At 47.9% G+C, this 9,520-nt stretch overlaps 2 protein-coding genes and 1 long non-coding RNA gene across 7 annotated transcripts; 1 reads left to right on the top strand and 2 right to left on the bottom strand.

Moving 5' to 3' along the window:
* Positions 1–237: 237 nt before the first annotated feature.
* On the bottom strand, positions 238–5,324 carry LOC125990526 (uncharacterized). Of its 3 annotated transcripts, XR_007488992.2 has the most exons (6): positions 5,203–5,324; positions 4,557–4,653; positions 3,778–3,863; positions 1,801–2,019; positions 1,460–1,545; positions 238–1,362 (listed from the first exon to the last, which is right to left on the bottom strand). It is a non-coding gene; the product is annotated as an uncharacterized lncRNA (long non-coding RNA). The 3 variants fall into 3 exon arrangements; XR_007488991.2 differs by lacking the exon at positions 4,557–4,653 and having other exon boundaries at positions 5,203–5,321; XR_007488993.2 differs by lacking the exon at positions 4,557–4,653 and having other exon boundaries at positions 238–1,359; positions 5,203–5,321.
* Positions 5,220–8,713, top strand: LOC125990487 (ankyrin repeat and SOCS box protein 2-like). 3 transcript variants are annotated; one of them, XM_049757756.1, is made up of 9 exons: positions 5,220–5,425; positions 5,727–5,837; positions 6,005–6,174; positions 6,309–6,464; positions 6,521–6,766; positions 6,818–6,989; positions 7,063–7,645; positions 7,763–7,916; positions 8,045–8,713. In XM_049757756.1, the coding sequence occupies exons 1-9, from the start codon at positions 5,220–5,222 to the stop codon at positions 8,179–8,181; spliced, it is 1,935 nt and encodes a 644-aa protein (XP_049613713.1). In that variant the 3' UTR covers positions 8,182–8,713. The 3 variants fall into 3 exon arrangements, with proteins under 3 accessions (XP_049613713.1, XP_049613711.1, XP_049613712.1); XM_049757754.2 differs by having other exon boundaries at positions 8,020–8,713; XM_049757755.1 differs by lacking the exon at positions 5,727–5,837 and having other exon boundaries at positions 8,020–8,713.
* si:dkey-85n7.8 (COX8 domain-containing protein) lies at positions 8,578–9,493 on the bottom strand. The gene is made up of 2 exons (XM_049757805.2): positions 9,136–9,493; positions 8,578–8,937 (listed from the first exon to the last, which is right to left on the bottom strand). The coding sequence occupies exons 1-2, from the start codon at positions 9,250–9,252 to the stop codon at positions 8,824–8,826; spliced, it is 231 nt and encodes a 76-aa protein (XP_049613762.1). The 5' UTR covers positions 9,253–9,493; the 3' UTR covers positions 8,578–8,823.
* Positions 9,494–9,520: the final 27 nt, after the last annotated feature.

The raw sequence follows: 9,520 nt of genomic DNA, 5'->3' as shown, positions 1-9,520 counted from the left end.
AAACATCTCCGACCTTCAATTGCATCAAACGCAGTTTTACTGCCCAAGGTGAGACAAAACGTTTGCAGAAATTCACTACAGAATCTAATCAAATTGTCTAATCTGTCTACAGGTGCGACTCTTCCAAACGAGCCAGCCTCAAGTAACCTACTTTCTGTTCGATTAATGTGGATTTAACCAACTGCATCTAACTGTCCATTTCTGTCCCCAGGTCTGCATCTGCGACAAAAGACCAGATTGACAGCAAAAAGGCAAAAACCCCGTTTTTATTTGAAGGACAATTGACTAAAGTACTTAACTTTTTTTTTTTTTGTCTGCAGGTCTCAAAATGGCCGGCCGGCTTGCAGTCCTGAGAGCCCCGACCGACTTCATGAGACGTTTGCAAGTCTGCTCTTGCTATCAAACAAGCTAAAAATGTAACACTCTGTGGGTTACAACGTTACCTTGTCTTTCAGGCCAATGAACTGCGGTTGGAGAGACGTTCAGCAGAGCTGTTCCTGCCTGCGTTCTTCATTGGTGAAACACATGTACACTCATACCTGAACAATTGTTTGACCAATTGACTTCAGCGTGTGCATTCTCTTCCCGTTTCGTCCACCAGGTGGAGCCAAAGGACCTGGTACCAGTCCGTTGCATGGATTGAAGTCAAAGCGCCAGGTTTGAAACGATTGCAATGACAAATTTGACAAATCAAAGTGCTTGACCAGTTTGTTGTTTCAGGTGGTGCTGGTCCAGGCAGTCAGGAAACAAGGAGTCATGATCTTCCAGTCCTGGCAGGTGACTAAACTTTGCAAATGTAGCATGGTAAGAACACTAACCTGCTTTTTCTTTGTCTCAATGCAGTGCAGCTTCCAGTAAGAGTGCCGCAACGACCCTCCCTCCACCTGCTGGGCCAAGAAATTCTCCAGAAGGTTTCAAGGCTGTTTCCATTTTCAGTGTTGCAAATCAACTTGCTTGACTGTTTCCGCGTTTGTGTGCAGGTGTCAGTCCAGGAGAGGATCTGCAACATTTCAAGAGCTTGGCCTGATATTTCTCATCTAATAAAGGTCTTCAGCAAAGGTTCCTGTCTACAGTTAAAAATAAAAATGATAACCCTAAATGGAGTCAATGTTCCTTTTCTTTCCAGGCAGGAGTGGCAAATCCTGGTCCAGAAAGTGAAAAACCTGCCAGTTTACCTCCATTCACCTGCCAGTGGCGTAGAAGCACCTGTGGCTCAAGACAAACTGTAGCAGGCGAGTCACTTTCTGGACTTGGATTTTCCCCCTGTGGTTGTTGCAGGTGAAATGAGCCATTCCTGGTATGCTACTTGCTAAAAGCTTCAAGTCGACATCTTTTTGGCGGGACTGCCTAGAGAGCCCTCTGCTGGTAAGAGAAGGAAAGTACATTTCATTTCAGCCACCATGTTCCAAAATTGGCATGATTGTTCTTTTTGTGTCCAGGGTGGTGCACGATCAAGTACCTGCTTGCAGCGGTGGCCAAGGATCAGAGCACAGCAGCATGCTGGCAACACATATGTTTTTGTTGCGTCCTTGCCTCCAAGTCAACCTGAGAAGTGGACAATATTTGCACTTAAGGTAATAGGTTCATTACTGCACAGTCCCCATGACAACTTGGTTCCAATTTTTTTTTTTTTTTTTTCCTGACAGGTCGCAAGGAACAAGAGCAGCCTTCTGGTCATGCAGCTCTCAATACTTGATGCCATGAACAACAAATCTTTCCCACTGGTAAGTTTCATGCTAAACTTTTTCCTGCACTAAACGTTGACTTTACTTTAGGCTTACAAGTTTCTTTTTGTCTTACCTCCAGGCGCAGACTCCTCGTCCAACAGGCCGACCACTTCACCACTCGTCCCACCGGCCGACCACTTCACCACTCGTCCCACCGGCCGACCACTTCACCACTCGTCCCACCGGCCGACCACTTCACCACTCGTCCCACTGGCCGACCACTTCACCACTCGTCCCACTGGCCGACCACTTCACCACTTGGCACCTTCTGTTTTATGATTGAATGTTTACTCTGCAAAAGAAATAAAGTTTGATTACAAAGAACACTTAAACTCTTAACTCTTCATTCTCAACTTTAAAAAACCCCAAAAAAAACTAAATTTATTTCAGATTTTTTTTCCTGATTTTCTTTTTTTTTTTTTTTTTTTTTTTCCCCCTGAATTTTTTCCAGAAATTTTTTTTCTGAATTTTTCCCCCATATTTTTTTGAAATGAGGCGGGTCAAAGCCGGAATACTGCTTCATGATTCGCTGAGGGCTCAGAAAGTGGGTGGGGCAATGAGAATTAAGGTCAGCAATTGGTTGAAAAGTGGGCGTGGTTATGCAAATGAGATGGCATGTGATTGGTGGAGTATAAAGTAGGCGTGGTCTCATTAATTTGAAGCAATCTGATTGGTCAGAGTGGCAAATACTGCTTTCTGATTGGCTGTTGGAAAAGTGGGCGTGGTTATGCAAATATATGCAAATTTATGCTGCGCTGTGATTGGTCGGACTGAATTTGGGTAGAAGTAGGAGGCGGGGAAAGTGACACTTAGGTTTTTTAAGGCAGTTTTCAGTCTTGAGGTGAGCGTTGACCTTGTGTCACTGCCATGGACATGGGTTTTTGACTGTTACTCGCCATCTCACATGACTCAAAGTGACAGGAGTCATGTGAAATGGAGAGTAACAGTCAAAAACCCATGTCCATGGCAGTGACACAAGGACAACGCTCACCTCAAGACTGAAGACTGCCTTTGAAAACCTAAGTGCCACTGCAGCAACCACCAAGCATGAACATTTTCCAATGAGTGAACCAAATTTGCTCATAAGACTTGCATTCCAGTTGATTGATTTATATGACAGAAAAGCAGTTTGACAACATTTGAGCAGTCAATGTTTGTGTGAGACTAATATAGTTGCACTCAAACATTGGCATTGACAGGACTTGCATGGAAGCAGCTTAAGTATTTGATGAGCTCAGGTGAGATGTCACTTAGTGCCACTAGGGTGAAGGTGAGCACATTGAAACAGCTGACATCTCTCACCGAGACAAAAATTAAGTGCCAGCAACTGCATAACATCATCACACACTTTTGGATGTGTTTTTCAATGACACTGATGCAAACCAAATTAGTTGACTACAAATCAAATATATATGTCTGACTAACCTGGTTTGCATAAATGTCATTAAAAACACATCTAGAGGTGTTTGATGTTTAAGTTGTGCAGTAGCACAGTGGCACTTAGTTTTTGGCCCAGTGAGCAATGTCAGACGTTTGCATGTGCTCACCTTCCCCCTGGTGGCAGGCACTGTGTGCCATTAGAAGTGACATGCAATGAGTACCTCAACCAAGGTTTCAAAGTCCTCAAAATAAAAAGACTCGTTTTAGGTGCCAAATGTTCTTTTTATTAAACTATTTCCTTGGCAGCTTTAATGATACACTCTCCTAATTTTAACACTTTATTTAACATCGAATATCACAAACTATGAAATGACCGAAACAGCAAGAGAATACTCAACTATAGAGCATTGGCGCCCTCTGCGGGAAACATGTTGTACTGCACCCACCCCACACAATACCATGTCTTGACCACAACTTCTGAAACTAATGGCCGGCCCATCTGCTGTTACCCACTACCTAATTCACGTGGAAACCGTCAAATAACTCAAAGCACGCATTAAATTATCTTTACAAAATAATATTACGTCTCATTTGACTTGTTGATGATCTTCTCTAGTCACCGAAGGAATAATACTCCCTATAAAAAAGAAGGAAACACAACATGCAGTACCTTTCGAAAATATGTTGGCGTCTAGATGTTCTGATAGACGACCAGCAACCGACGTTGAGCCTCAACTCTTGGAGTTTGGACATCAGCTTTTGCGTGGAAAACATACAAAACAACATGGAGGTCAAACGCCTTTTCCTCATTAACGTTTGATCGACAGCTGAGTGGGACTTGTGGGCGGGCACGCTGACAAGCCACCTTTGTTGATATTGTTCGACGATAGCTAGCAAGCAACAAACAAACTCGAGGAGCCCGTGCCAAACAAGGAATTTGACTTGGATACATCACAGCCTCTGTTCAACATTTAAGTGACTAACAACACTCAGGATATGTGTGAAAAATGACAAATATTCTCAAACATCCACTGATTTTAAACTTCCAAAAAAACTGCCCGTTTATGGGCCAAATGTTCTTTTTGTTAAACAATTTCCTTGACAGCTTTAATGATACACTCTCTTATTTTTAACACTTTACTTAACATCGAATATCACAAACTATGAAAGGACCGAAACAGTGACAGAATACTCAACTATAGAGCATTAGCGCCCTCTGCGGGAAACATGTTGTACTGCACCCACCCCACATAATGTCTTTTGACCACAACTTCTGAAACGAATGGCCCATCTGCTGTTACCCACTACCTAATTCACCTGGAAACTGTCAAATAGCTCAAAGCACGCATTAAATTATCTTTACAAAATAATATTACGTCTCATTTGACTTGTTGATGATTTTCTCTAGTCACCGAAGGGATAATACTCCATATACACAACATGCAGTACCTTTCGAAAATATGTTGGCGTCTAGATCAGTGGTTCTTCATCTGGGTCCGATCGAACCCGGGCGGTTCGGTGAGTCGGCTTCAGGGGTTCGGGAGAGCTGGTATGTCATTGCCCCGCCCCCCGCCCCGCCCCCAAAAAGGTTAAGAACCACTGATTTAAGCATTCACATGCAATTTCTGCAGAAATTGTACAATTTCTAGTTTTTCAAATGAATCATTTTAAAATAAAAAATCATTTTAAATAAATAATTTAAATAATATTTTTAAAATAATGCCTTATTTTTTATGGTCATTAAAAAAAGCCTTACAATCATTTAATTATTTTAAATGATTAATTATTAGAAAGCCTGACCCCAGATCCCGAACCGACATTTGCTTGCTGTTGTCATGCTAAATGTAGGGCACCAAAATGTGCTTCAAGTGGCCATACGGGTCACGTGGTGAAAGACGAGAGGCGGCCGCTAAAAAAAGAAAGACGCCGCTTGCAGACGACACACGACTGGGAAACGGCAAAGTTGGGTAAGAACTTTTCTTCCCTTCATTTTGTTTACGCTTGGTCAAACATGACAGCTGCTTCCAACAACACTACGTTGCTCTTGTCTCTCACGTGCGAGTTGAGAAGGTCAAAACATGTCCCGCCGTCTCACCTTGACTCAGCGGCGTCATGGCGGCGGAACTGGACGATTATTCGGCGTTCGGCGAACTGAACGACGAAGAGCTGCTGCAGCTCGCCATCCAGCGCAGCCTGGAAGACAAGCTAGCAGGCCAGCCCGAGCAAAAGGTCAACAAAGTTCAACCGCTTGTAACCGAGCAGCAAGGCCCCGCCCACTACAGCTCGCCAAACCCGCCCTGCCAAAAGATGCCTGACATGTACGTATTGGCTTCCTGGACTAATGATCGCATAACCCAGAATGATGAATTCAAACAAAATTCATCTTTTTCTTTCATCCATTGCAAAAAGAGTGTTTTGAGTTGGCCAACAAAATATGCTCTTATCTCAAGGCACCAGCTTAGCCCCGCCTTTTCTTTGTCAAGCAAATTTGCAGGAATCTGACCACGTAGAGCGCATGACGGCTTACGTGCGGCTGAATGGCTCCCGCCCGCCCGGTTTTGGTCCAATAGTCTGGCACCGAGACCTCCTTGCTCTGATTGGCTCCCGTCTGGCTTGCAGAAAAACCTTTGAGGGCACCGTCAGCCATTTCACCACCGGCGCCGGGAAGAGGATGTTGGCTTTTCGCCAATGGGACGGCACTTTGCTCCACGTGGCGCCAGAACTTCAGGAGTACGTTTGCTCCTGTACCCTAACTCCATATCCGACCCATAACTCTGCACACTAAGCGCTTAGTCCCACACGTAACTTCCAGTCTCTTTCTGCTCCCGCATCCTAACCACTTAAGCACTAATCAGGTCAGATGGGGTCAGAGGTCACGCTTCATCTGTGTCGTTCAGGGAGGAGGAGCCTCTGTTTCAAGCGATCCGCGCCGGCGACGTGAGGCGCCTGAAAGATCTGATAGCATCTTCCGGAACCAACTTGATGCTGCCGAGTAAGCCCGGCTGGCTCGCCATCCATCAGGCGGCGTCTTCCAACCAGGAGGCGTGTCTCAGGGTCCTCCTGTCGGGTAACTGCAAACGCCACATTTAACAAGCATGTGCCTTCATTTTTGAGTAAAAAAAATCAACTTAGAAGGAGACATGCTAATATGCTAGCCAGCTAACAACTCTTGTTTGTATTTGTGGGCGGCGACCACCTCAGCCCAACCGGGGATGGTCAACAAGCGCACCCAGCGTGGAGAGACGGCGCTGCTGGTGGCGGTGGACAGGGAGCATCTGCCATGCGCTCAACTTCTGCTGGAGAACAACGCCGACCCCGACGCGGCCAACCGGGATCACGAGACTCCGCTGTACAAAGGTACAAAGCGCCGTCCGGCCGCGTGCCCATCGTTGATTGTCATCTTCACCCCGCAGCCTGCGAGAGGGACAACCCGGCGCTGGTGGCGCTGTTGCTCAATCACGGTGCCGCCATCAACGCAAAGTGCTACCAGGGCTGGACGGCACTGCACGAGGCCACCTGCCACAACAACGTGGAGATCTGCCAGATGCTCCTGAAGGCCGGAGGCAAACACTGCCCCGTCGATAATTACGGGATGACGCCGTTCTTGATGGCTGCTCAGAGCGGGCAAATGGCTTCCCTTCGCCTCCTGGTCAAGCACGGTAAGTCAGAGCCACTTGTGGCGACATCAGCTTGACCCTCTTTGACCTCAGGGGCAGACATTAATACCCAAGCCGCCGACGGAGCGACGGCGCTTCACGAAGCCGCTAAGAACGGGCACGCCGACGTCGTGGAGTTCCTGCTTTCGCAGAAAGCCGACGCCAACATAGCGGGAAAAGCCGGACTGCTGCCGCTTCACATCGCCGCCCGCAAAGGGAGCGACAAGTAGGCCGTACCCCCCCACGGCCCCCCACGCACGGCCTATGGTTGGGACACGCCTTCCTGTTTTCTTTCCCAGCATCGTGTCCATGTTGATCCCAGCCACAAGCAAGGCGAGAGTCCGGCGCACCGGCATCAGCCCGCTCCACGTGGCCGCCGAGCACAACCGCGACGAAGTCCTGGAGACCCTGATCCAAGCCGGTTTCGACATCAACGCCCAGCTGTGCGAAGAGCGCTCCAGGCTGTACGAGGACCGGCGCAGCACAACGCTCTACTTCGCCGTGGCCAACTACAACGTGGACAACGTCCGCATGCTGCTGAACGCCGGCGCCGACCCCAACCTGGACGTGTTCGGGCCGCTGCTGGTGGCGGCCAGGCAAAGTTGCATGGAGAGCGTCACGCTGCTGGTGGAACACGGCGCGGACATCAACGCCCGCATCGCCACCCACCCCACCACCTTCCCCGCCATCTTCATGTTCTCCATGAAGTACCTCCCCATGTTCAAGTACCTGCTGGACAACGGTGGCGACGCCCTCTCCTGCTTCCACTGCGTCTACGGCAACGGGCCGCACCCGCCGCTCCAAACCGGCAGGTCGCACCCGGGTCACCTGGAAGACCACGAAAGACAGCGGCTGACCGGCGGCGTGACAGCAGGTGTTCAGGTGATCCAGGCAGCTAGCTATTGACAACCTTTTAGCACTTTTCGTCCTAGTCGACATTTTATTCGTATTATCATTAGAGTCGAGCGGTCCAGTAAATATATTTGCGCTTCCTGCCAGTTCTGCGAAATGATCTCGGCGCCCAGCATCAGTCGGTGGGCGGGGCCGATCATCGACGTGCTGCTCGACTACGTGGGTCACGTGACGCTCTGCTCACGACTCATTGAGCACTTGGACAGCTACGACGACTGGAGCGTCATTAAAGACAAAGCTGGTGAGCCACCCAAAAAATAACCTGGCCCGGCCCAATACCGCTTTGCGCGTGCGTGCGTGCGTGCGTTTCAAGATGGGAAAGTCGCAATTAAGTCAAGTTGAAGTTACCTTTTGTGGTTTTGTGCGCAGCGTTACCGCGGCCACTTCTGCAGCTTTGTCGCATCCGGATCGTGCAGCTCGTGGGACGGCGGCGCTTGAAGAACTTGGACCTCCCTGGAAGTTTGATCCGCTTTTTGCAGCACCAGGAAGCTTATGTGGACTTGTGAGTCGGTGCACAGGTTTTCTCTTGGGAGAGCCAAAAGCGTGTCTGCGCTTGACAACAAGATTCCACGTGGAGGATGGACGCGGTGGAGGCGTGTCATCGTTTGCCAGATTGTCATAGCTGTCACGTGACGGCAGCTTGCTTAATGCTAACATAAATAGCATCAAGTGTTGTCTGTCCTTCGAGCAACGACTACTTGACCACCAAGAGTGCAGCAACGCATGTAGACATACAGACAAGAAAATATTATTTATATTTTCTGCTGTACTGAGAAGCAAGTCCGTCTGTCCTATACTGCCCTCGTGTGGCTAAGGTGCACATTGCAAGATTAGCAGTGTAAAAAAAAAAAAAAAGCGGCGTTACTTAGTTTCATTGCTGTATATTTGTATAAAATAGGATATTGTAGAGTGTTTTCCTCAATAAAATTTTCATTTTATTTGTTAACTTTAAAGGATTATAAGTAAGGAGATCTAGGGGAGATCTCAGTAATAGGAAGTGATGTCATCACAATAAACACAATGTTCTTTAAACACAAACTTCCTGCTCGGGGAATCTGATCTTTTTTTATCCTCATGTACATTTTGGGCCATCCCACCAAAATATACAAACATTGTAGGAGGCAGGCAGGCAGGCAGGCACTGGGCCCTCATCTGGCGTTCTTGTAGAGGGACTTGCGGCGATACTCGGGCAGATGATGGAGGATCCAGGCTGCCGGCGCCAACATGGCCACCGTGAACACCGACATGACCAAAAACGTTTGCTAGTGGAAAAATAAAAAATAAACACAAGCGTCCACTTGGCCATTTGGTGCTCTGCTGCATTTTTACCTGATGTGTCGCCACGGTAACCAACACATTAGTCTTTATTAAACAATTACACACAAATGATTCTATCATTATGTAACTATGCAGATCATTGAGTGACGCATCAGCAGATTGATGCTTTGGAAATTCCTTACCCCGGCCCCGATGCGCTGCTTGGGGGGTTTGCTGAAGACCTGGGCCACGCTGACCTTCGCCAAAACCTTCTTGGGAGCGCACAGGAAACTCGCGGCCGCCGTCTTCCTCAGCGCCATGCTCACGTCAGTGCCGCTCGCCCTCGAATCAGTTAGTCTTCACTTGCTGCTTGTATACATCATTGGGGGGGACGGCGGAAGGGAGGGATGGGGGGGGGGGGGGGGGGGGGTGTCCGAGTCAACAGAACAGCTAATTACATTTTGTTCACAGAAGAAAAGACCAGACGTGATGGAAACACATTTGATGGAACACATGCCGCTGTCAACAGTGCACGTACACAAACGCACAACAGGGTTAAGATCATTTGGGATTTTGCTTTTGTGTTTG

This window comes from Syngnathus scovelli, chromosome 20 (genome assembly GCF_024217435.2).
Source record: "Syngnathus scovelli strain Florida chromosome 20, RoL_Ssco_1.2, whole genome shotgun sequence".
Taxonomy (NCBI): domain Eukaryota; kingdom Metazoa; phylum Chordata; class Actinopteri; order Syngnathiformes; family Syngnathidae; genus Syngnathus; species Syngnathus scovelli.
Note: the sequence above shows the minus strand (reverse complement) of the source record. Positions and strands in the feature narration are given on the sequence as shown.

Bases quoted from the DNA above. Each gene is read 5' to 3' on its own strand.
- LOC125990487 (XM_049757754.2), top strand. From the start codon at position 5,220: ATGGCGGCGGAACTGGACGATTATTCGGCGTTCGGCGAACTGAACGAC. The intron at 6,767-6,817 runs GTAAGTCAGAGC...CTTTGACCTCAG, and splicing joins TCGCCTCCTGGTCAAGCACG to GGGCAGACATTAATACCCAA. The intron at 7,646-7,762 runs GTGATCCAGGCA...GCTTCCTGCCAG, and splicing joins GCGTGACAGCAGGTGTTCAG to TTCTGCGAAATGATCTCGGC.
- si:dkey-85n7.8 (XM_049757805.2), bottom strand. From the start codon at position 9,252: ATGGCGCTGAGGAAGACGGCGGCCGCGAGTTTCCTGTGCGCTCCCAAG. The intron at 8,938-9,135 runs GTAAGGAATTTC...TTTTTCCACTAG, and splicing joins AGCAGCGCATCGGGGCCGGG to CAAACGTTTTTGGTCATGTC.